Source organism: Schistocerca cancellata, chromosome 1 (genome assembly GCF_023864275.1).
Source record: "Schistocerca cancellata isolate TAMUIC-IGC-003103 chromosome 1, iqSchCanc2.1, whole genome shotgun sequence".
NCBI lineage: Eukaryota > Metazoa > Arthropoda > Insecta > Orthoptera > Acrididae > Schistocerca > Schistocerca cancellata.
Genome location: NC_064626.1, coordinates 312,657,795 through 312,684,890, shown reverse-complemented (window position 1 = coordinate 312,684,890; position 27,096 = coordinate 312,657,795). Strand labels below are relative to the sequence as shown.

The 27,096-nt window shown below is 41.2% G+C and overlaps 1 protein-coding gene across 1 annotated transcript in view; it reads left to right on the top strand.

Annotated features, from left to right (window-relative positions):
- LOC126172840 (uncharacterized) overlaps positions 1-27,096 on the top strand; it is a 131,028-nt gene that overhangs the window by 18,539 nt on the left and 85,393 nt on the right. The window contains exon 2 of the mRNA XM_049920911.1: positions 11,339-11,754. Coding sequence (XP_049776868.1) covers positions 11,382-11,754 — 373 coding nt within the window. The 5' untranslated portion in view covers positions 11,339-11,381. The remainder of the gene's footprint in view (positions 1-11,338; positions 11,755-27,096) is intronic.

Here is a 27,096-nt window from a genome sequence, read left to right as displayed (position 1 = left end):
ACACCTCATTCTGGATTGAATTCGACTCGGAAAGCGACGTTAATTTGACGTTTCCATCCATCTCCTGACGTCTTACTGAAAGAAGTCTGAAGTGCACGCTCAGTTGTGTTGCCTGCCGCATGGATTCTGTGAAGTGTTGTGGCAGCTGGCAGTCATTGCTGAATACAGACATTTGCAAATTTCCCCACTGCTTTAGGGGAAATCGTCTTTGTTGCATTTTTCCCATACCGTAATTAGCACAATAACATACGGCTTGTTCTGCTGAAGAACTTGATGCCCACAAGTCCTTAAATAAGAATCTCCTAGCGGGAGACAGACTGTTGGACAAAAGAATGGACAGATCCATGCTTTTTGCGTTTCCGATAGCGCCTACGATAAGAATCTGGTGTCATATTATGCTTCACAACCTTAAACTGTTTATTATTTTACTTCATACTAAAATAAAAGTTATGATATGAGAAGAGGAAATGACTGATATGCTTCTCAGGAACTTTAGTTTTTCGTGTTTATTTTCTCACTTCATACTACAACAAGGGCGTTAATATGAGAAGAGGAAATGAAATATACGCTTCAAAGACATAATATTTCCTTGTGTGCTAGTCCTGCATACATGAAAGCCCTGCAGTTAATTTTTGTATGCTGGATAAATTTTGGTATCACCTCACCTTCCTTTGTGAGAAGGTTCCTATTTTCTTGGGATTCAAATAGAGTGGACATTTCAACACTGGTTAATATTCTGATGACTAATGACATGATACCCGTTGCAATTGTTCCATGGCACCTGTGAGAAGAGTCTCACGTTGGTTACTATAAGAACACGCAGGCAGTGATATCCGCTCACTGCAGACAGAGCCAAGGTGATTTCTTTCTGTTTATGGCGTAGCGTCTGCTGCAGTGTCCACGCTCAGCCAACATAAACAATTCGCGGTGGCATTGGGCACTGCTAATCGCTGCCCTTGTTGCGAGCCTCGACACACGAGCGCACTGTCTCTGCTAACGATACTATGGAGTTAATACATCTTACTTAACGTAATATGCAGGGCGTGGGTTGGGTAAAAATTCAGTTTGTCACTTCCCATCGCATTAAAATACTTTAGTCATATTTGATGCAATATTTATTGTTGGTTGTCTCTCTAAAGTTAATACTATTGATTCAGCTTGTGCGTGAACACGAAAACACACACACACACACACAGTCATTGATTCCAGTGAGGGTGAGAACTACTGTGTGTTGAACAACACATGCACCAGTCAATTCCTCAGTTGGCGTGAGTGGGTGAGATTTTTCAATTACTTTGCATTGCAAGAATTGTAAGGAGGAGACTGAAAGCAAATGGACTTGTATCTAAAGAACTGCGACAAAGCAAAGCTTGACCGACTATCAGATAATTGTCCACATGGGTTTTATGGACGAGTATACTCTTAATAACCAACCCACCCACGATCATTACGGAAGATTTCTCGAAGGCGTAGGGGCATTGATTTCATCAAGACGTCGACAGTGTAGCGTGATGGTTTACTTCCCACCATACGTTTTCTATATTCGTCCAAAGGTCACTTGCATTTGTAGGTCCACATGGCAATGGCCTTGTTACCTCTGCCCACATATTCTCTATCTGGTTGACGTTCGGTGATCATGGAACAAATGGCAACAGCTTTATCCTCTCTTGGCCCTGAAACCAATCTCGCACTGGTTTGCTATGAAGGAAGGGGCTCTGCTCCTGCAAATAAACTGTTATCTCGTTCGTTCATATATTTATATTTAAATAACATGTTAGTAATAAGCACATTGTATTATTATTTTCCACAGTGTTTAAGAATTCAGGTCCTTTCATAAATAAGTGATCTAGATTCAACCGTCCGATTAAGAATGTGATTTACCCAGTCTATCAAATGATGAGAGTCGTATTCGGATATCCACATTAAGCCTGACTGGCTGCATCCGATTAGAACGATCTGGTATCGAAATGAAATTACAGAAATCGGATAATTTTAACGTCTGTATTGCAACAATGCTGCGCACATAAATTCCTATGATGGAGTAACAGGCAGGAACTGCCTAAGAAAAAGTGAGAAATATGTCTACTAGCAGCAATGTCACGTAATTATAAACCCAGCTTTATGTGACAGATATATTGAATCGAACAATGGACATCTATTTCAGTGGTAGGAAGATGCACCATATCGGATTTGCTGATGACATGACAATAATAATAATAATAATAATAATAATAATAATAATAATAACAATAATAATCCCGTGGGGCCGATATGGGAAACCATCCCCCATATGGGTGAAAATTGCTAAATAGAACGGATTTTAGATGGAGACGAACTACGCACAGTAGTCCGCGACCATGTACATTGCATGAAACTCTTTTAATACCGTTGACTCTTTCTCACTCGTTAGTCGTTCTTGATAGGTGCTGATTCCGACTGATTCTAAGCCCCAGAAGCTATTATCATTTGCGACTTCACCAGCTAAATTAATGAGATTGACGGTTGCGTGTTTAGCTAAAACACCTGGGCCGAGTTTCAAAAACCTGCAGGTTTAGATTATCAATCAGCATTCGGCAAATGATAGTGGAGTAGGTGCCTGCAGCAAAAATATAGCTTTTGAGTCGGCTTTCGACTGTGGTCCTATAACAAACACGCATGCTGTCTGAAGATGCATGAAAGTTGTGCGTCCTGTGACAACATCGCTCTCTGAACTATTTACGGGGAAGCTTAGAGAATCAGACTATTTGCGGGATAGCTTAGGTTGGTTGGAATCGAAAGAGATTTATCGGTGACGACTCGCTCTGCAGTAAGAATGGGCGGCTCTTCCTTTCTTCGAACGGTATTTGAGTGTGTGGCCTTGATCAAGGCAAAGAAAACACCGTTTACTCGATCTTAGTATCTTCAGGCGCTTTGGAATAACCCTTACCGTCTCGCAGTCTTGTGCCCAGTTATCGCTAAGGTCGCAAAATATGCAATAAGATTTCAAGGTCTTTTGTTCTGAACGACTTTGCTTGGAGTTTATGTTGAGACCGGCTTCTGCAGGGGTTAATGTGCCGAAAGGAAAATATGTGCTCTTGAATGACATGTCCTTACGTATCTCTTGCGCAGTGAGTGCACCGTCAACTTCTTCCCCTATAAACTGCATTAAACTTAGTACGTCTCCTACGGAAAGTTTCTCCCTCTTGATTATCCAACGCCGGAAAATGTCTGCGGGGAAGGGGCGCAAAATGTTTGGCATGAGAACCTTGCCATAGACATTTACACCCTCACCCAAGTACGAGTATTTCCGAGCTTGTATGTGTTTATTGCATTTCTATGAGTTTCCCACCAAAGGTTTCAGGACGTTCAGTTCGAATGGGTCGCAGTTCTTCTAAACAGTGTAAGTGGGCTTGTATTATGCCGTTGCGGGGTCCACACCTTGCCTGACGATTCTGCGTAGTCTCCTCGCAAGCAGAAGCAATCATTGCTGTGCCATCGGCTAGTTTTCGGGGCTCACCTGTGAGATATCCTCTTCACGTGTTTGTTGATGCTATACGAGGAAGCATTCCCATCGATACAGCTTTCAAACTATTCCCAAAATGTGGACGAGGTAGGTGGTAGTTTAACTGTCATAGGGATCTGAACGACAGACTAGACTGGAACAGTGATATACGATGTCGCGATAGAAGAAAACAACTTTCGATACCCTTTTGGGCCTTGATACTTGAGTGCTTCGCCTTCTGAAGACACTCATCGTAAAGAACTAAGTCGGTGTTATACTAACGTCTGAGGGATGATTATGTAAATTGTTGTCAAGCTGTGGGGGAAGTGACAACTCTTCCTCCTAGTGTTCCTTGCGATATTCCTGTCATCTGAAAATCCTTCAATCACCATACTAGACGCTTGGTAACACTTATCTGACGAGATCGTCTTCTTCTCAAATCTTGTAACTCTTCAAGAGGCATCCTCGTTCTTGGTTTCCAAATAACACGTTACGAGCGCTGTCAAAATATTCCACTGTTTCAAGTATGCCATTGTGAGGTCGGCGCATGATCTACAGGGTCCTCGATCGCCGATGTGATTGATCGATCATTCAAGTATGCAAAGATTGACTACTTGTAGCACATCTCTGCTGTCCAGCTATGCTAGCACGAGAGTCAAACTCATATAGAGAGTTACGGTAATGATCTGTTATGGCTAGACAAGACACTTCACAGTGTTTTTCTAACGGCAAAAGCAGGCTCTGAGGGCCGTGATCATTTGCTTCTCGACCACAAGACTAGTGGACAGTATCACTCCGCCTACTCTACAGTGCGCAATTGTATCATATCTCTTTACTGTTGCACAACTCCGTCCCCCATCAGTGGCAAGAAGGCGGCAGTGTATCGTCCATTGACAGCACTCGAGCTTCCAGTTCACGGGTTTCGGCACCAGAACATGTCGCCGTCGTAACGAGATACAATAGACAGTCTCTTATCAGAGAGTTTATTTACGTAACTACAACAAGAAGACAGTCAATGATACTATGTAAACTAGATACAAATATAATGTGCTGAAGACAGGGATGTACAATGTGTCTGGTCTTCCACACTATGAGTCCTCGCACGTGAACTATTTCCTGCCTTACTGACATCTTCTTGTAACTAAAGCTACCCTACGCTGCTTTTAATCACTGCTCTCTACACGACAGGGGTTGCCGTCACAAACAAAAGCATTTAATGATGGGAAAGGAAGCTGGAACTTCTATGGCATTGTTGGTCTTAATTCTCGACAGACAGTGGCGAGCTAAATTTAGGTTTCCAGTTTATCGGCATTCTTTGGAACGTACCAAGATCTCGAAATTTAACCGCTATCAGTAGGTGATTATGATGAGTGAGGTACTGTTTGGTGTTGGTGTTTTATTGTTTAGTACCGTTACAGATGAAAAGAGACTATCGAACCGGATTCTAGTAACCAATACATTCTCGTCATGTCAACGTGAGTCAAATTATGATTAAATTTATATTTCCAGCCAGTCTCAACCGAACTCCAATAATTCGGGAGACATATTGCAAAAGGAATTAACTATGCTCTAGATGGCGGGTAGGGGACGACAAAGCAAAGGTAACTGTATCGGGAGGATGACACGTGTCTTACTCGTTTCCATTAGTTCCAGCACTTTCCTGAACATCGTACTATTATTTGGCGTGAGTTCCTCGATTTAAATATCGTGCAAGCATTCCCGTTCAAGTTGACAACACATTCTGAGTTCTATTATAGACAAAATGCCAATGAAAAAAGTATGTTTCATTACACCAGGACGCAGTACGAGGTGCATTCAAGTTCTAAGGCCTCCGATTTTTTTTTTCTAATTAACTACTCACCCGACATCGATGAAACTGGCGTTACTTCTCGACATAATCGCCCTACAGACGTACACATTTTTCACAACGCTGACGCCATGATTCCATGGCAGCGGCGAAGGCTTCTTTAGGAGTCTGTTTTGACCACTGGAAAATCGCTGAGGCAATAGCAGCACGGCTGGTGAATGTGCGGCCACGGAGAGTGTCTTTCATTGTTGGAAAAAGCCAAAAGTCACTAGGAGCCAGGTCAGGTGAGTAGGGAGCATGAGGAATCACTTCAAAGTTGTTATCACGAAGAAACTGTTGCGTAACGTTAGCTCGATGTGCGGGTGCCTTGTCTTTGTGAAACAGCACACGCGCAGCCCTTCCCGGACGTTTTTGTTGCAGTGCAGGAAGGAATTTGTTCTTCAAAACATTTTCGTAGGATGCACCTGTTACCGTAGTGCCCTTTTGAACGCAATGGGTAAGGATTACGCCCTCGCTGTCCCAGAACATGGACACCATCATTTTTTCAGCACTGGCGGTTACCTGAAAATTTTTTGGTGGCGGTGAATCTGTGTGCTTCCATTGAGCTGCCTGGCGCTTTGTTTCTGGATTGAAAAATGGCATCCACGTCTCATCCATTGTCACAACCAACGAAAAGAAAGTCCCATTCATGCTGTCGTTGCGCGTCAACATTGTTTGGCAACATGCCACACGGGCAGCCATGTAGTCGTCCGTCAGCATTCGTGGCACCCACCTGGATGACACTTTTCGCATTTTCAGGTCGTCATGCAGGATTGTGTGCACAGAACCCACAGAAATGCCAACTCTGGAGGCGATCTGTTCAACAGTCATTCGGCGATCCCCCAAAACAATTCTCTCCACTTTCTCGATCATGTCGTCAGACCGGCTTGTGCGAGCCCGAGGTTGTTTCAGTTTGTTGTCACACCATGTTCTGCCTTCATTAAACTGTCGCACCCACGAATGCACTTTCGACACATCCATAGCTCCATCACCACATGTCTCCTTCAACTGTCGATGAATTTCAGTTGGTTAACACAACACGCAAATTCAGAAAACGAATGATTGCACGCTGTTCAAGTAAGGAAAACGTCGCCAATTTAAGTATTTAAAACAGTTCTCATTCTCGCCGCTGGCGGTAAAATTCCATCTGCCGTACGGTGCTGCCATCTCTGGGACGTATTGACAATGAACGCGGCCTCATTTTAAAACAATGTGCATGTTTCTATCTCTTTCCAGTCCGGAGAAAAAATATTGGAGGCCTTAGAACTTGAATGCACCTCGTAAACCACGTCAGAGGATCTTGTTTAATTGAAATAACAGGAAGGCCGTGAAGAAAAATGGCTTTGTGTATATTCATTTAACGGAGGAAAAGTAAAGGGACGTTTCTGTACATTTGATTAAATAACTGTTGGCCATCTATTGCGGATCCAGTGTGAGTCGAAAAACCAACACTTTTACATGGGAAGACAATGTACGCACTTTTTACAGTGTTCGTTTTTTTAACCTCACGATATTGTACACATCGTTGATCTACAAAACAGTCACCTCAGCAGTTAAGCCGCAATTTCATGATGTGCTACAGAGACTGGTGAGAGCAATCCTTTCAAACCAAGACTTGCGTGGCGCCCGTCCACAAGTCAGTGTAATACAGGGCCGCCATTTATATAATTTGTATAACTTGTACACTGGTTACTGCCCACCATCCATGTGGAGCACATGTTGGTCTCACCGCTGACTGCTAGACTGAGCCACACACAATTGCTTTCATCAAAGTGTACGGGCCTGAAGATGGCGTTGACGCAATAAATATAAAATCTTAAGTACAGCTGGAGGATTTTCATTTTTAATAAAAATTATACCAACTGTGTCCCACCTTCATCCACTTTAAATATGGATGTACGAAGAGTTTAGTAATTGCATAGAGGGCACTATCTACATGCGTTAGTATTCCAGTAAAAGTTTCTATGGAGATGAACGTACTGAAAAAACAATACTTAGGTGGAAGTCGGGCCAAGTTGGAGCAGGCCAGACATAAAACACGTAACATAAAAGAAAAGTATGACGATGTGTCCGAGCGGTGCGCCAAGTCTCAAAGTTTTAATGTGAAGACACTGACAGCAAAATTTTACTGTGACGTTGGTTGTGACGAGAAAGCTGTACTGTGCCTGAAATGAATCTATTATTCTTAGTGACACTATAGAAAGATAAAAAAATCGTTGTAAAATAATAAATTTAACAGTGGATCATTAGGACAAGCTCAGCACGAGAGCTTATACTGCTGATAATGGAACACCCCACGCTCAGGCGCTTCTATTTCTCTCTCTCTCTCTCTCTCTCGGCCAAATAGGAGAAACGCCACGTAATCATTTACATTGTTAAAGCACATTGTTAAGACCATCTCCGTGCCCTCTTGCGTACGGAAGTTTGGTACCATCATACGTAGGTGTTGTTACCCGTTTGTTCTATTGTCATGCTGTCGTTTTCATCTAGAAAATCTTGATTTCTGTTAGCTATGTTGCCGCTTGGCAGCTTGAACAATATTTTAGCAGGTATCACTGTTACAGCTGCGTGCTTCTGTATTAAATATGTTTTTCAGGTATTGGCCATTCAGTGGTGTTTGCTGTCTGCAGCACTGTGATACACATTGATGGCCATATGCACATGCAGGCTGGTCAGTTGTTCGTTGCCAGGAGTGTCCAATTCTTGAATTCTTAAAACATTTTTCGATTATTTCAGGTATTATCTCCATCTGCTGTACTTAGCTCTGTTGTAGTCTTTTTCAGATTCCTAGAGATGTCTCCAGAACTGTATTGTGGCCTCTTTCTCAGGCTTTTCAGCTTTTGTATCTGATGGTTATTCTGGCTCTTGTATAATTGCCTCTCATTGGACTAGATAGTTTCATTATTATTGTTATCTTCTTTTCAGATTTTCACAGTTCATTGTTCTGCTGTTTTGTTTTGTTCTTAATCAGTATTTTAGGATTATTAAAGAACATGTGATGTAACGTTTTGCTCTGACACTTTTGTCCAGCTGAATAAGCATAAACGCACTTGGGTGAAACGTGTTTTATCAACGGCAATAATTTTCGTTGTCCATTACGGTTCTTAAGAAATGACGAAGTGGTATAGTTATCCCCAAATTGATTTAAATCTTCCTGAAAATAAATTCTGATCTAGTTAAATAATCGCCACAGCTGTTCTGAGAATTACGTAACGGAACTTTGGGGTAAAAAAGAAACATACAGCAAAGAACCAGTGTCACCTGTGTCTTCCCTGCGTCGTAAATGTAGTGGAGAGATCGAAATTCATGCAGCATCATAGCTTCTTTACTTCAGTTACAAACTGCACCCTAATAAGCTTTTTAAGTAAGGAAGTGAAAATACTGTGACGCAGTCGTGAGACAGCAGTTTCGTATTCGGTGATCGGCGGTTCAAATCGACGTCCACTCATTCAGCTTAAGGCTCTGCGTCATTTCCTCTAATTCCTTTGTGTATTCGGTAGCGGAAAGGGTCTCAATAAAGTCTGTATGCTTCTACATTTCCTAAAGTTTATATTTACTGATAGTATCATTAATAAAATTTATACCGTTAGGAGTTTCCCCCGGGCTTGAAAACTACGAGGGAGAGCTGAAGAGTAATGCCTCCGGATCTTTTAGTGTCTTTTCAATAACGGTTGATGTAACACATGTCTCGTTCGACGTTCACGCTATGCTGACGCAGGCTGCAGCCCTCTGACGCTAGAGGGCTCCGGATTGTGGCGTGAGAGACCCTCAGAAAACTGAAAGTACGTATTCGATGAGTTAATCGACACACAGAGCACCCTCTCCTTCAGCATGACAAACACAAACCACACACCCACGTGCGCTGCGACGTCTTGGGTTCATTGTCGTCGTTCATGTTCCATACAGTCCCACCTTGGCCGCATACGATTTTCATCTGTTTCCAAAACTTAAATACGCCTCTGAGGACTTAATTTTGCGAATGATGAATCGGTTCAGGCAGGGATGAGGTAGTGGCTCCGTCAACAAAGTCAAACATTCTACAGTGACGGTGTCCACAAACTGGTCTCTCGTTTGGAAAAAATGTGTTCGTTGCCAAGGTGACGGTGTTGAGAATTAAATACGTAAACTTTGAAAAATAAAGACCTAGAACGCAAGTAATGCTTGTTTTATTTCAAAATCTTTAAGAATTTTCACATGCAGAATCCGCAGGCATTATTTTTCAGCACGCCTTCGTAATTCTGATGATGATCATTGCACTGTCGAAATTCGTAACAGTACGAAACTGATTTGTGAATATGTTGGTGAACAAACACTTGAGAGTATTTACCAACTTCATTACGAAATTATGTTCTTCATCGCTAAACTGTTCAATTTATTCCAACATGATTTCAATAAAACGAATTTTGCGCACAATTCTTATCATCCATTCCTAGAACCCACGAAAGTCTCACGTGCTTAACTCACGAAGAAAGGTTAAAAGCATATAAAAATGTGTGTGACCCAACGTTCCTGCGACTTTTTCTGTGAGGTCCTCAGAGATCTTGTACTTGCTAATTTTTCTTCCTGCCTGCGTCACCGCTTGATGGCGGCGTTACACGAGTACTAGCACTGTGGCCTAATAAGAGCGAAAAACCAATAATAAAGGACGAACATAAATAAAACTGCAAACTGCATGGACGAATTCCTCACTGGAAATGGAGGAAAAAAGGTCCTTTGAACTCGTGTTCTGAAATAATCGGTGTGCGTCCGACGACAACAAATTGTTCCAGCACAGAGCTGCATCGCGTCAACGTCTCGACAGATGTTCAACGTGGCCTCCATGGAATGCAATGCACGCGTTCACACATTCCTGTCATGCAGGATACGCATAATTGTACTTTCGCGTACACTATGATGGCGGGCCACTTGCCTGGAGTTTGTAGTAGAGTTAATCTCAATAGTCGTATCCTGCAGAACCCGGGCCTCCAAATCTCGTGCATGCACAGTGTCCCACCTCCCTGAACTTTCGTCTGTCTGAGAAGACCCAAGATCACACAAAATTGGTGTCTGCGAGGGTACTTGTCTTGGTATAGCGCTGCTCCCTTTCGACCGTTCCATCTACTTGGCCATACATCATCTCGGCGTGTTCCCGACGTGCATACCGGACTATTCTGCTGCTTACGTCAATCACACAGCCTGCACCGCAAAGGAACATCCGCCGCATGATCCTAGGAACTTTCATTAGTCAGAACCATCTAGATTGGCAATGATGCATTTCCGGACACATGTTCATAGAACCTTTATTCTTCCATTTCCAGTCACGAATCCATCCCTGCAGTTTGTCAGTTTTATTAATGTCAAGCCTGTACATACAAGATGGAATGGTTCTAACCCTACAGAAAGTAACGCTGACTTGATGGTTAGTTGCAGAAAAAGCCAAAACTTTCATCCACATTTCAGTAAGAAGCTTCCAAATGGTTCAAATTGCTCTGAGCACTATGGGACTTAACTTCTGAGGTCATCAGCCCCCTAGAACTTAGAACTACTTAAATCGAACCAACCTAAGGACATCACACACATCCATTCCCAAGGCAGGATTCGAACCAGCGACCGTAGCGATCGCGCGGTTCCAGACTGTATTCTTTCAGGTACTGAGAAAGATATATAAGAAACTATCAGCTTCGAATGCGATAATGAAACCAACCTTTACCTAGCCTTCTTCAATTATTTGGGCTGAAACCTAGGTAAAGGTTAGTTTCATTACGGCAATCGAGGCTGATAGTTTCTTATATATTATATTATCACCATTGCTGACTGTGCTCCAATGCTGAAAGTACAAAAATATTAAGAAAAAGTTGGTTGAAAGTACTAACTGGAACAGAAGCCTATGATTCTAAACGTTTCACTCCATTTTCTGGGCTTTTAGTACAAAATATTTGTGTTGCAATTTATTATAATAAATTCTGATGTCATCGTAATCTGTCAAAAAACTGTAAAATGTTAGCTAATTAAAGATAAAATTTTGTCAATAGGTTATCCAGAATCTCAAGAAAATCGAGCTAACGAAACTAAGCCATGCCAGCCAATTTTCGAGATGAAGAACCAGACAATCCCGCTTCAGACGCTACACAGCCAGACATGATGACTAAAGCAGCGCTGGTACATGAAGAAGATAGAGTGTACCCCACGTATTCAAGCGCAAGCAGTTCAGATGCCGGGAGCAGCACCTCTGTAGTATTTGGACACGAGCTGACTGGAACTTCACTAACACCTGCAGTGAGCTCAAAGGCGAAGAGCAGGAACTCAGCTACATCTAGAGATGAGGAGACGGGATTTCCAGCAACATATGCGGCAGAATCAGACACCGAGGATAAGACGACAATCACATTTGATGACGATGCGTCGTCAACTACAACTTCAGAAGATTCGGAGCCTGATAACTATTGCTGTAAGTATCTACTTCTCTTGGCTATAATGTAATTAATAGTGCAATCTGACACTTGTAAAAGTATATAATAAGATAAGCAAAAGCGTACGAGTGAACATAGCTCCGCAAACGAGACTTATGTGAAGTGATTGTTTAGTTAAGATCAACCACTGACTCCAGTATGAAACACTATCAAAGTTAGTACAAGTTAGGCGTGCAGAGCAGTAGTGGTGCACTTCCAAAAACTGGTTTGTAGAATAACAGAAGTACGAAAAAATAAATATTAAAAACTGTGCCTTAAAATTTCGGACACGCAGCTGCATAAATTTAACTTCTTCTAATACTTATACCGTACAGTCATCTTCAGAGTGAGCCGAGGTGACTGACACTCCAGCATTTGCTTTTAAACCCACGGGTCTCTGAAGATGACTAGACTGTATAAAGCTGAAATATTAGAAGAAGAAGTGAAATTTATTCGGCTGCACGATCGAAATTTTATGGAGAATCATTGCGCCACGAAAATATGAGGGGGAAAGATAAGAACTGTTTGTCAACTACACAGTTTCATCTGTGACATCGCTGCTTATAGAAGCAACAAACATAATTATATTTTAACGCTGCAAATATTCAATTCTATGCTAAATTACTACGCAGTTACTATTAAACATTATAGCTGAGTGGACTTACAATGTTTCTGCACTGAATATTACAGTCATTGCAAGTGAACCCGAAACGAGAATACAGTTCTTTACATGTTAAATGTCATAGAGTGCTTCATCATCGTCATCATCATCTTGTCCACTGCTGCAGGTATGGACTAGTCATCCCGATCTGGTATTTAAAATCACGTTTTGAGAGAAAACATGTCGGAGAAATAAAAGATGATAATTAGATCAAATATTTCTCTTCTCTTCTGTCACTGGCCCTCTAACAGCATATATTTCATCTCGTTGAAGAACACTTTAGAGAACTCATAGGGCGACCCTGACACTTTTTGAGAATTGCTGAACAGAAACCGATGTCGAATTGTGTGTTTCTAGAAATTTAATGGTGAAAGGCACTCCCTTCCTCCTATTTGCTATCAAATAGCAACTCCTTTATTTTCAACCAGTTTACATCCTTTCAACCAACGGCCGTTTTCCGTTCTGCTACAGATTTTTCAAGCGCCCGAGTAGACAACATCTCTTAGTGTTACATCACAGTCAGCTGAAACGTCTTTCAGCGTATCAAACCAATCACCAATCATCTTTTACTTTTTCGTTTCTGTAGGGTTTTCCACAATTGTGACAAGTGGTTCTATTATTTCTTGGTCATACAGAAGCGTTTCTACTTCTTTCACGCCTTCGTGCTATAATCTTATCAATTTCACCTGAAATTTGAATCAAATAAGACTGTTCTAAGTGCATTTTTCCTGTAATGTTATTAAACCGTAGTTTCTTAATTAAGTATAATTGTTTAAACAATTTAGGCTTAGCTTTAATTTTATTTCCTGATTTAGCTATATACAACCGACCTCGATGGACAAATGTATCTGTATATACATTTTGCGTTTTACCTTCGTTCCATGAATGTTTGGAAGATTTGTGCCAACTCCGTTGTTCATGTTTAATCAGTTCACGAAGTTCGGTATTAATATCTTCACTCCTTAAAACCATTTCTCACAGCAGCATGCACTTGTTCTACTACACCACTGAAAAAGGACGTAATTTTTAACAGCAGTACGAGTGTGCTGCACTTGCTAAGAAAAAGAAGTGTTTTTAAATTCTGATTGCCCATGGAAACGCTCAGCGGGCTTAGTTTACATTTGTTGCTAAAGTCAGGGATGTTAAGGCACTTATTTTTTTATTTTTCTCGCCTTTCTAAGCACGATGCCAAAGCATATAAAGGAAAAGAAGAAAAATTACATATCTAATAAGTCATTACATATTTCGGAACCCACAATAGAACTTGAAAAAACCACACACACAAACAGAATGCAAAGCACGTCTTAAATACGAGAAAAATGGCTGGAATTTTCGGTGAATTTTCATTGGCCTACAAATTCTGCTGTGGAGATCCTCTAAAGCCACGATGGCGGCTGGAGGACAGCATCCTCCCTGTCTGAACCAGAGGAGGCTAATCCGCTTGGACTTGTCTCTGAACCCTCGGAGAAAGAAGATATCACATGGCTGTCTGACATCACGAAAATATCTGTAGATACATTGCTTTGCCCCCCCCCCCCGCCGCCCCCTCCTATCTTCTTTGAAGAACCAGTCTGTAGAAGCTCATATGACCCTGCTCCCCCTTCAAAGGAAGTTTTGTGACTTTTGGTCATCATGGAACGTCCTGTGGATGGAACATTCTGAATAGTTTACTTAATTTACCTGTAGAATTGCTGATGGTGTGGGAGCACTGTCTACCGCTTTCAGCAGACTCACAAGTTAGGAGAATTTCGCCAGAAAGAACCTTTGTATAGATCGAGAATAATACAGTAGTCATATTGCACTGACAGTTAAACATATTCAGTGGTCCAATTACACTCAGCAGGTATCTCAAATGGGAATCCCTGGAGGAAAGACGATATCCTTATTGAGGCACACTCTTGAGAATTGATATATCAAGCTGACCACACAAGAAGCCTACTGCAAGCAACATGCACTTCACGTAAGGATTGCCCTATCAAAAACATGGTGACAACGATTATGTTACCGTCACTCTGCATAAAATGTGCTCTTGCGTTTATAGGCATACACAAGAGTCACTGATGATGTTACGCTACTCGGTAAAAATGCTGTGTACGATTTTGTATCAACTCTTTCCATTCCACCACATACTTGCGTCGAATCCTATGGGGACGACTTTTAATGATTACAGCCACTGGTGAATCACGTTCGTGCCACTCTCACATCTCGAAACGAGTCACCTTTTTCGAACCTATCTGCTAAGGATCCCATACAGCAAAATGTGGCGTTCGCTGTGTTATTCAGTGGTTTGGTATTTAACTAATTTGTAAATGGAAATGATAATCTTATTTTATTACATTGAGTAATTACTAAATAATTTTTCTCCCGGCTAAAGATTTGATCAAGTTGCTAAAGAAATCCAAGTTAACGTCGTGTTAAAGTGTCGTCTGTAAGTTGTGTAAGTGTCACTAAATCACAGTTCATACAACGGATTCTATACAACTGTGGATTATGGTGGAAACAGTTATCTTCAGCAAAATGATCATTAAAACCACCGAATATCAGCCGTGCACAACACTGACGTATGTTGCCTGAAACAATATTCTTCGCAATTCGTGCGTAATTAATTTCGGCTCCATACATCAGCTAGAAAAGTTTGTTATAACGATCGTGCTATGAGCACTATTTTTAAAGAACCAATCTGATTCGAATTATTTTTCATTCAAATGAGTTCGGGACCACCGGTGCACATTTATTTTTACACATTTGTATTACGTTCAGAATTAAAGTCTGCAGAGTTGCGTAATTCGAATTTGCCACTGAGACAATTGTTAAGATGGCGGCAGACAATTGATAGAGACTTTCTATTGTTAGACCAAATAAGTATTTTAACTGCTTATTAAACTTTACAGAAACTTTAATTTCGTATTGTGCACTATTTAGACTTCATCAAGCAAACATTTGATTTGTTTCTAAGGAAAACGCAGACAAAAACGCGATACAAATCGCTATCATCAATGGCTGCACTCGTTGCAGCGGAAAGAAATAATTAACACAGAGAGAGGGATTAAAGTTACAAACAATTTTTCACTCATATTTATAATAATAATGAATTCTATTTTCAAGTAATAATTAACAAATAATTACAATTTCTTAACAGACCTCAGTTTGATATGCGTCCGCAGTCTACAAAATCCAACCAACAAAAGGTAAAAACAAAGGAAGACAAACGCAGATCCTAAAAGGAATTTACAATTATCATTGTCTTTGTATGATACACATCGATATGTCCAATTACATTTTTTCATATGTCGAATAGAAAATGTTTATAACTGTTACAGGCATAATTTCCTCTCGTCGCACTGTAGCCAAAAATTTATCACGTGGATGTTACAAAAACTCCAGTGTGCTTTTTTAGACAGTCGCTCTGCATCTTGTAACTGTTCCTCGGTCTCTGACTCGCTCTCGCTGCAGCTTTGTCCAAGTGTTCATCCCAATTTTAGTTGGAACTGAAAGTAAGTCTGAGAGTGCTGTATCTAAGACCTTCTGCATCCCATGGAGAAACGGGGCGAACTGAGTTAATGCCGTTTTTGACCACTTGATGGAAATTGGAACACGTTATTGTAGTTCTGCCAACTATGTACAGTGTGTAATGCCAGAGCCAAACGAAGTTTTCTCCCGCTACACGAGGTAGTAGAAAAGAGAGTAGGATGGCTTTTGTTATAGGGAACCTTAGGAATACTCCACATAATATAGGAACTGGACGAAGGACGAGGATTTTGCTACTGCATTATGGTGAATCTCCAAACTACATACCGGTACTGCAATCCAAAGGAGGTCTGCATCTCAGTGGATGCAGTCATGTTTCTCACCCAAACATTCCCTCCTTTCTCATTATTTTGTACCATCCAACAGAGAAGGATTACAAACTATAAAAACTCTGCTAACATGACCCGGTAGTGAACACTAAAAGCTATCACCGTGCCAATGTCTACCAATATCTTGAATATAAAGACCTTCTGCATGCTTGCATCGAGCATATGTGGCGATCCTATTAAATGTGCAAGTATTGGTCCATTGGATCATTTGGCCTTAAATAGAAGTCACTTCCACATATCATTGTAAATTTTCGTCACCTGTACTGTAGGAGGACCATATCCCACAGATTATCAATAGCAAGAGACCGTTCCTGTGTTGTTCTTTCATATTGATACATTGCTTTTTTTCTGCTGTAACACATCCAGGCAGTGTATGACTACAGCCTTGTACACTGCCTTCTTTTCTTTTTTCCACCACGACTTCAAGGTCTGTGCCAGGTTCTAAACCAACATTAACACGACTTGATCCAATGGTTCTTATTGAAAGCTGGACATCATTGGGTGTAAACAATGGTGCTCCCACAACACACAATATGGTTGAAATGAAAGACACAGGCACCGTTTCTTCTTGCAAAAATGTGGAAGACATCATGTCATGGGGAAACTGGAAGAGTTTGCGGCATTGTGGGGTGATTCCAAACAGCTGCCCAAAGATGACTGATGACTCTATACATTTTCACAGTGACGTGGTAGCAGATGTCTAGATGTTCCATTTCAATTGATTCCTCATATTGCAGTCATCCACGCGATCTCTGTTTCATGGAGGCCATCCACAGAAGGCGCTGCTCCCGCCAATACTCTCCACATCTCAGACAAATGGCATAAGTCAATCATTATGTAGTAATCAACAGTATACCAGTGGACAGATTGGATGGAAAAGACACTGTAGATGTATTGTCACAAACACCTCACTTGATAGTGTGATCAGGTTCAGCAATTTCACAAGTTTTCCCATAATTTCAACACTGACCAATGGCACAACAGCATGCTTTCCAGAGTCTGCAGCATTTCTAAGCCACACCTGCATTACTTTGTGTGTACCATACAGTACATTCCAAATGTAGATAGATGTCTGTGCAGTACACCCATTCGTGGTTAATTCTCGAACATATACATCAAAGTATATCAGTGACCTACACCAGTGCAATTAGATTACCTACATACAGGGTGTATCAAAAATGACTGGTATCTTTGAAACGGCAATAAAAACTAAACGAGCAGCGATAGAAATACACCGTTTGTTGCAATATGCTTGGGACAACAGTACATTTTCAGGCGGACAAACTTTCGAAATTACAGTAGTTACAATTTTCAACAACAGATGGCGCTGCAAGTGATGTGAAAGATATAGAAGACAACACAGTCTGTGGGTGCGCCATTCTGTACGTCGTCTTTCTGCTGTAAGCGTGTGCTGTTCACAACGTGCAAGTGTGCTGTAGACAACATGGTTTATTCCTTAGAACAGAGGATTTTGCTGGTGTTGGAATTCCACCGCCTAGAACACAGTGTTGTTGCAACAAGACGAAGTTTTCAATGGAGGTTTAATGTAACCAAAAAACCGAAAAGCGATACAATAAAGGATCTGTTTGAAAAATTTCAACGGACTGGGAACGTGACGGATGAATGTGCTGGAAAGGTAGGGCGATCGCGTACGGCAACCACAGAGGGCAACGCGCAGCTAGTGCAGCAGGTGATCCAACAGCGGCCTCGGGTTTCCGTTCGCCGTGTTGCAGCTGCGGTCGAAATGACGCCAACGTCCACGTATCGTCTCATGCGCCAGAGTTTACACCTCTATCCATACAAAAATCAAACGCGGCAACCCCTCAGCGCCGCTACCATTGCTGCACGAGAGACATTCGCTAACGATATAGTGCACAGGATTGATGATGGCGATATGCATGTGGGCAGCATTTGGTTTACTGACGAAGCTTATTTTTACCTGGACGGCTTCGTCAATAAACAGAACTGGCGCATATGGGGAACCGAAAAGCCCTATGTTGCAGTCCCATCGTCCCTGCATCCTCAAAAAGTACTGGTCTGGGCCGCCATTTCTTCCAAAGGAATCATTGGCCCAGATCCGAAACGATTACTGCATCACGCTATCTGGACATTCTTCGTGAATTTGTGGCGGTATAAACTGCCTTAGACGACACTGCGAACACCTCGTGGTTTATGCAAGATGGTGCCCGGCCACATCGCACGGCCGACGTCTTTAATTTCCTGAATGAATATTTCGATGATCGTGTGATTGCTTTGGGGTATCCGAAACATACAGGAGGCGGCGTGGATTGGCCTCCCTATTCGCCTGACATGAACCCCTATGACTTCTTTCTGTTGGGACACTTGAAAGACCAGGTGTACCGCCAGAATCCAGAAACAATTGAACAGCTGAAGCAGTACATCTCATCTGCATGTGAAGCCATTCCGCCAGACACGTTGTCAAAGGTTTCGGGTAATTTCATTCAGAGACTACGCCATATTATTGCTACGCATAGTGGATATGTGGAAAATATCGTACTATAGAGTTTCCCAGACCGCAGCGCCATCTGTTGTTGAAAATTGTAACTACTGTAATTTCGAAAGTTTGTCTGCCTGAAAATGTACTGTTGTCCCAAGCATATTGCAACAAACGGTGTATTTCTATCGCTGCTCGTTTAGTTTTTATTGCCGTTTCAAATATACCGGTCATTTTTGAAACACCCTGTATTTGTAGCACTTCGATTGTAGTATGTATTTATGATTACAATTACCCACCTTTCTCTATGTGGATGAGAGTCACAGAGCATTCTCGCGTTCTTAGGACAAAGTCTGAGACTAAAAGATCTCCCAGCATTGTCTTTAACCAACTGTCCCTACAACACTGTCCTCGATTTAATTTGCAGTTTATCAGAAGTAAGGGGGTACTATACTTGCTACCTTGCATGTCTTGATAAGGAAGAGAGCGGACCATGTCCACAATTCCTGCTCAGCGAAGACTGTTCTGAACTAATCTTACTCATGGCACCCATCTAAGTTCACAAGATCTCTCCAGATGTGCACATATTGAAGAGGTTATGACCCCTTATCGGTGTATGGTAGATAAGAGAGTGCTGTGATGACATAAAAGACAGATAATAAGAATTGTTTGACTTATGCATGCTGGAGCTCCAGACAGATGTAGTACGAAACATCTCACGTAAATCAACTGTGCTATAAATTCTCAAGTATTGTTCTAGTGTCTGGAGTCAATACCAAGAAGGTATTGGTAAGGGAGAACATAAACACACGCTTTAGGCTAAACAGTTCTGCAAGTAAACATGCTGTAGTGCTAGAGCAGTGCGGTTTCCGACCTATTAGTTGTGTGTAATGCAACACTATCAATATTCCAATGTAAGAAATGTATTTCCAGTGCATGACATAAATTCTCCAATCAAGTTCTGTATGGTAAACTATAGTGAAAACCTGTAAAGTGATAAAACTACTACCTTGCACAACAAAGATACCATTGATTCTATGTGACACAAATACTACATAGGTTACCAGAGGTATATGACGCCTGCTGTTTAAGAAGTGCAAGCCAGACTATGATCCAGAAATTATGATATGTTCACAACAGTCTTATAAAATGATCATCGGCAGACAAAAATGCGTACGAAGAAACAGTGACGTCTTTTGAGGAAATATACACCCCTATCAGTCGCCACCCCACCCCCCCTCCCACCATGAACCATGGACCTTGCCGTTGGTGGGGAGGCTTGCGTGCCTCAGCGATACAGATGGCCGTACCGTAGGTGCAACCACAACGGAGGGGTACCTGTTGAGAGGCCAGACAAACGTGTGGTTCCTGAAGAGGGGCAGCAGCCTTTTCAATAGTTGCAGGGGCAACAGTCTGGATGATTGACTGATCTGGCCCTGTAATAATAACCAAAACGGCTGGTACTGCAAACGGCTGAAAGCAAAGGGAAACTACGGCCGTAATTTTTCCTGAGGGCATGCAGCTTTACTGTATGGTTAAATGATGATGGCGACCTGTTGGGTAAAATATTTCGGAGGTAAAGTAGTCCCCCATTCGGATCTCCGGGCGGGGACTACTCAAGAGGATGTCGTTATCAGGAGAAGGAAAACTGGCGTTCTACGGATCGGAGCGTGGAATGTCAGATCCCTTAATCGGGCAGGTAGGTTAGAAAATTTAAAAAGGGAAATGTATAGGTTAAAGTTATATATAGTGGGAATTAGTGAAGTTCGGTGGCAGGAGGAACAAGAGTTTTGGTCAGGTGAATACCAGGTTATAAATACAAAATCAACTAGGGGTAATGCAAGAGTAGGTTATATAATGAATAAAAAAAATAGGAGTGCGGGTAAGCTACTACAAACAGCATAGTGAACGCATTATTGTGGCCAAGATAGACATGAAGCCCACACCTACTACAGTAGTACAAGTTTATATGCCAACTAGCTCTGCAGATGATGAAGAAATTGATGAAATATATGATGAGATGAAAGAAATTATTCAGGTAGTGAAGGGGGACGAAAATTTAATAGTCATAGGTGACTGGAATTTGAGAGTAGGAAAAGGGAGAGAAGGAAACATAGTAGGTGAATACTGATTGGGGGTAAGAAATGAAACAGGAAGCCGTCTGGTAGAATTTTGCACAGAGCATAACTTAATCATAGCTAATACTTGGTTCAAGAATCATAAAAGAAGGTTGTATACATGGAAGAATCCCAGAGATACTAAAAGGTATCAGATAGATTATATATTGGTAAGACAGAGATTTAGGATCCAGATTTTAAATTGTAAAACATTTCCAGGGGCAGATGTGGACTCTGACCACAATCTATTGGTTATGAACTGTAGATTAAAACTGAAGAAACTGCAAAAAGGTGGGAATTTAAGGAGATGGGACCTGGAGAAACTGACTAAACCAGAGGTTGTACAGAGTTTCAGGGAGAGCATAAGGGAACAATTGACAGCAATGGGGGAAAGAAGTACAGTAGAAGAAGAATGGGTAGCTCTGAGGGACGAAGTAGTGAAGGCAGCAGAGGATCAAGTAGGTAAAAAGACGAGGGCTAGTAGAAATCCTTTGCTAACAGAAGAAATATTGAATTTAATTGATGAAAGAAGAAAATATAAATATTCAGTGAATGAAGCAGGCAAAAAGGAATACAATGAGATCGACAGGAAGTGCAACATGGCTAAGCAGGAGTGGCTAGAGGACAAATGTAAGGATGTAGAGGACTATCTCAATAGGGGTAAGATAGATACTGCCTACAGGAAAATTAAAGAGACCTTCGGAGAAAAGAATATAAAGAGCTCAGATGGAAACCCAGTTCTAAGCAAAGAAGGGAAAGCAGAAATTTGGAAGGAGTATATAGAGGGTCTACACAAGGGCGATGTACTTGAGGACAATATTATGGAAATGGAAGAGAATGAGATGAAGATGAAATGGGAGACACGATACTGCGTGAAGAGTTTGACAGAGAACTGAAAGACCTAAGTTGAAACAAGGCCCCGGGAATAGACAACATTCCATTGGAACTACTGGCGGCCTTGGGAGAGCCAGTCCTGACAAAACTCTACCATCTGGTGAGCAAGATGTATGAGACAGGCGAAATTCCCTCAGACTTCAAGAAGAATATAATAATTCCAATCCCAAAGAAAGCAGGTGTTGACAGATGTGAAAATTGCCGAACTATCAGTTTAATAAGTCACAGCTACAAAATACTAACACGAATTCTTTACAGACGAATGGAAAAACTGGTAGAAGCCGACCTCGGGGAAGATCAGTTTGGATTCCGTAGAAATGTTGGAACACGTGAGGCAATACAGGCCCTACGACTTATCTTAGAAGCTAGATTAAGGAAGGGCAAACCTACGTTTCTAGCATTTGTAGACTTAGAGAAGGCTTTTGATAATGTTGACTGGAATACTCTCTTTCAAATTCTGAAGGTGGCAGGGGTAAAATACAGGGAGCGAAAGGCTATTTACAATTTGTACAGAAAACAGATGGCAGTTATAAGAGTCGAGGGGCATGAAAGAGAAGCAGTGGTTGGGAAGGGAGTGAGACAGGGATGTAGCCTCTCCCCAATGTTATTCAATCTGTATACTGAGCAAGCAGTGAAGGAAACAAAAGAAAAGTTCGGAGTAGTTATTAAAATCAATGGAGAAGAAATAAAAACATTGAGGTTCGCCGATGACATTGTAATTCTGTCAGCGACAGCAAAGGACTTGGAAGAGCAGTTGAACGGAATGGACAGTGTCTTGAAAGGAGGATATAAGATGAACATCAATAAAAGCAAAACGACGATAATGGAATGTAGTCGAATTAATTCGGGTGATGCTGAGGGAATTAGTTTAGGAAATGAGATAAAGTAGTAACGGAGTTTTGCTATTTGGGGAGCAAAATAAATGATGATGGTCGAAGTAGAGACGATATAAAATGTAGAATGTCAATGGCAAGGAAAGCGTTTCTGAAGAAGAGAAATTTGTTAACATCGAGCGTAGATTTAAGTGTCAGGAAGTCGTTTCTGAAAGTATTTGTATGGAGTGTAGCCATGTATGGAAGTGAAACATGGACGATAAATAGTTTGGACAGGAAGAGAATGGAAGCTTTCGAAATGTGGTGCTACAGAAGAATTCTGAAGATTAGATGGGTAGATCACATAACTAATGACGAGGTATTGAACAGAATTGGGGAGAAGAGGAGTTAGTGGCACAACTTCACTAGAAGGAGGGACCGGTTGGTAGGACATGTTCTGAGGCATCAGGGGATCACAAATTTAGCATTGGAGGGCAGCGTGGAGGATAAAAATCGTAGAGGGAGACCAATAGATGAATACACTAAGCAGATTCAGAAGGATGTAGGTTGCAGTAAGTACTGGGAGATGAAGAAGCTCGCACAGGATAGGGCAGCATGAAGAGCTGCATCAAACCAGTCGCAGGACTGAAGACCACAACAACAACAACATCAGTAGCCAGAGGATGTGTAACAGTCTTATCACAGTTTACCATCGCCCCTACTAACCCTCCTATTGCACATAGAAGACATGGTCCGATGTTAGGTTGTATTGCTCATGTGCAGGATAATATTGCCATTTTGCCTTGATGTCACATCTGCAGAATGCCTCCTCCCTCTACTATTAAGGTGTTTGTATGTAGCATTAGTCTACTCTCCTCCTCCAGAACACACAATTTTATTGATTTTCCTCAGCACTCATTTCACGGAATTTTATCTAATTTTGTGTATTCTCAGTTTTCATAATTTTACGAGGTATTCACTATTTTACATATTTCATCGCATTTCTTTCAATGTTTTACGTATTTCACATCAACGTTTCGTGATAATTCAAGGTTTTCCTCGAATTTTACCGATTTTATGTAATTTTCACACTTTTCCACGGTTTTGTATAAGTATATGGTCACTTCTCACCATGTAGTCTAACATTGCTTGTAAATATAGGGCAGTTGTCAACACGTAGCACAAATGCAATATTTTTCTGGTTGGATGGTGTAGTATAGCTCTGTACTTGAATGCATCCAGTCACATCCAGCCATGTATTCTACAGTTGCAATGAGTTTGCTCTATTTTAGGTATGTCTGTATCTGTGCACATGTCACAGATGGTTCCCATGTCTCAGTTCTCTCACTGGTGTTCGTGTTACAAAGATTCGATGTTTTCTTTGGTGTACGAGGTAGAAGTTCTATCACTTTATAGGTGCTCACCATAGTTTATCACAGAGAAACTTGAAGGGAGAATATATCTCATGTGCTAGAAATACTTTTCCTGCATTGTAATATTGGCAACTTTGCATTCCACACAACTAATAGGATAGAAAAAGCACTGCTCTTGCAGTATAGCATGTTTAAGTGCAGAGCCATTCAGATTCGGGAATGTGTTTATGTACCACAAAATTTCTCTTTTTCTGACATCTTGTTGGTACAGACACCAAATACTGGAAAAATATCTCAGAATTGATACCAAAGTTGATTTATGTAAAATCTTTCGAACTGTGCGCATCTGGAGCTCCATCACGCATAAACTACACATTTCTTCTTAACTGTATTTTATATCATCACAACACTCTCATATCTACTATACATTGATAAGAGGTCATAATCTGCTTGACAAGCGCCCATCTGGAGAGATCTTTTGCACTTGGGTGGGCACCGTGAGTAAGACTGGTGTGTAACAATCTTTGCGGAACAGCAGTTACAGACATGGTTTGCTCTGTTCCTTCATGAGGTATAGAATGTAGCAGGTGTAGTACCCTCCTGCTTCTGAGTAGCTGCAAATTAAATCAAGAACAGTGTAGGGAGGTCTGGTCAAAGACAATGCAGTGAGATCCTTCAATCTCCAAATTTATCCTAATAATGTGATAATGCTCTGTGCCCCACCCACACAGGGGAAGATGGGCAATTGTAATCATAAATTACACACTATGATCGAAGTGATTATATATATATATATATATATATATATATATATATATATATATATATATATATATATAATCACCTAAATGCACCAGTGTATGGCACTGTGTGGTATACTTTGATGTATATGTTCGAGAATTAACCATGAATGCACATACTGCACAATCATCAATCTACATACGCAATCTACTGTATGATACACATAAAGTAGTGGACGGATGGTTTAATGATGACGCAGAAACTGGTAAGCATGTTGTCATGTCATTGTTCAGGATTAAAACTGCAGAAAAACTGGTACAATTACTAAAATGGATCGCACTATCAACTGTGGTGTTCATTACAATATATAGACAATGTGTCTTCATCCCATCATCTGTCCAGTGATATACTGTCTATTACCATATAATGATTGACTGATGCCGCTTGTTTGATATGGGGAGAGACTTCATGGGAGCAGCAGATTCCATGTATGGCCTGCATGAAACCATGATCATGGACATGACTGCAGTATGAGGAATCTGTTGAACTGGAACACCTATACATCTGCTCCCACATCACTGTGGAAGATGTATTTAAACAGAGGACATCAGTCACTTTCGGCAGCTGTTTGGAATCTAACCACAATACCACAAATGTTCAGGTTTTCATATGCCACGATGTCTTCTACATTTTTATCAATATGAAACACTACCTGTGTTTTTTTATTTCAATTTATTGTGGGATCAGCGTAGTTTACATCCTGAGATGTGCAGCTTTCACTGAGAGCCTATGGATTGAGACATGTTAATATCAGGTTAGCTTCTGACACAGACCAGAAACTACCTGTGTTTTTTTATTTCAATTTATTGTGGGATCAGCGTAGTTTACATCCTGAGATGTGCAGCTTTCACTGAGAGCCTATGGATTGAGACATGTTAATATCAGTTTAGCTTCTGACACAGACCTCGAAGTCGTGGTGGAAAAAACAAATTGTGTAAGTGTACAAAGCTGTAGTCATATTCTGCTTGGATGTTTTACAGCAAAAAAAAGTCCATCAATGGGCTTATGAAAGAACAACACAGGAACACTCCCTTGTGATTAATAATCTGTGGGTATGGGCCTCCTACTGTATAGGTGAGGAAATGTATAAGGAGTTTGGGAGACAGACATGATTGTGCCCTGAGAGATGTAGATCTCCTATAGACTGCAGTAGCTATATCTAGTGTGGAGACACACTGCAATGCAGTAGCAAAATCCTTGTCTCTTCTTCCAGTTCCTAATTTCCCCAATAAAAAAAAATCTTATTGCTCATACTATCTTTTCTGCTACTTTGTGTTGCAGCTTCGTTTGGCGAAGGCCTTACACACTGTACATAGTTAGCAAAGCCATAACAATGTGTTCCCATTTACACCAAGTGGTCAAAACATGGCACCAACTCAGCTCACCCTGTTTCTCCATGGGTTCCAAAAGGTCTTGGTACCAACTTAAATTAGGAGTATCACTTGGACGAAGCTACAGACGGGAGATGCAGGATGATGGTAACATAATGGTTGTGGTCGTTTTTTTAATAGCACGCTCCTTACGCAAAATGTACATTGGCAGGGGTAGAGTCCTTTTGTGGTCAGTTTCAAATCTCGGTTCTCAATGGTGTTCCTCGAAAAAAATATCGTATTCCTTCCAGGGCTTCTCATTTAAGACGCTGGTGAGTGTAATAACACTGCCGAAAAAAATTACTTGCCACGCAAAGTGACTCTAATGATCAATTTAATTAACTAGCCTGTCAATTTTATATCAAAGATATGCCGCCTGGTGGGTGGTAGCGATGGATAGGGTACCTTGTATATAGTTCTTGTGTTGGAGCGATTACCCTTTAACAAAACGTCAGCCCCCCCCCCCCCCGATCTACACAGGGAGAGACGACCAACGTAATAAAATCAGATGTGTTACCGAATTTATCAAGTGAAACGCTATATAAACCTGATATTTACAATGTCTCTGTGCTGCTACCTTAAGAGATTTCTTATATAGCGAGGCATGTGGTTACTTTAAGGGAGTTAGAAAGCGAGAAGGCATCCTGTGATAGAGGTAAATCTTAGCACTCAGTCAGGAGCCAAAAACCAGCTTAATATTAAAGTCTCTTGATGTGGGACATAATAGATATTGAGATGATTTGAACAGATTTTTTATATCTCGTGAGCAAATACTTAAAGGATATATTGTCTATGCCATACTGTTACAAGATTTTCAAAACAAGTAACGATTCTTTAGCGATCTTAAATTGCGTGTATGCCCTGATTTCTTCTGTCTTTGAAATTAACGTGTATAGAAGGGAGCAATCTACATTTCACGTGAGAAATTCGAGGCGTGTAGTCAATAACATCGCTGTCTTGGATTAGGTAAAGTGGATTTTTTAAACTGGGTGCTCTATGTC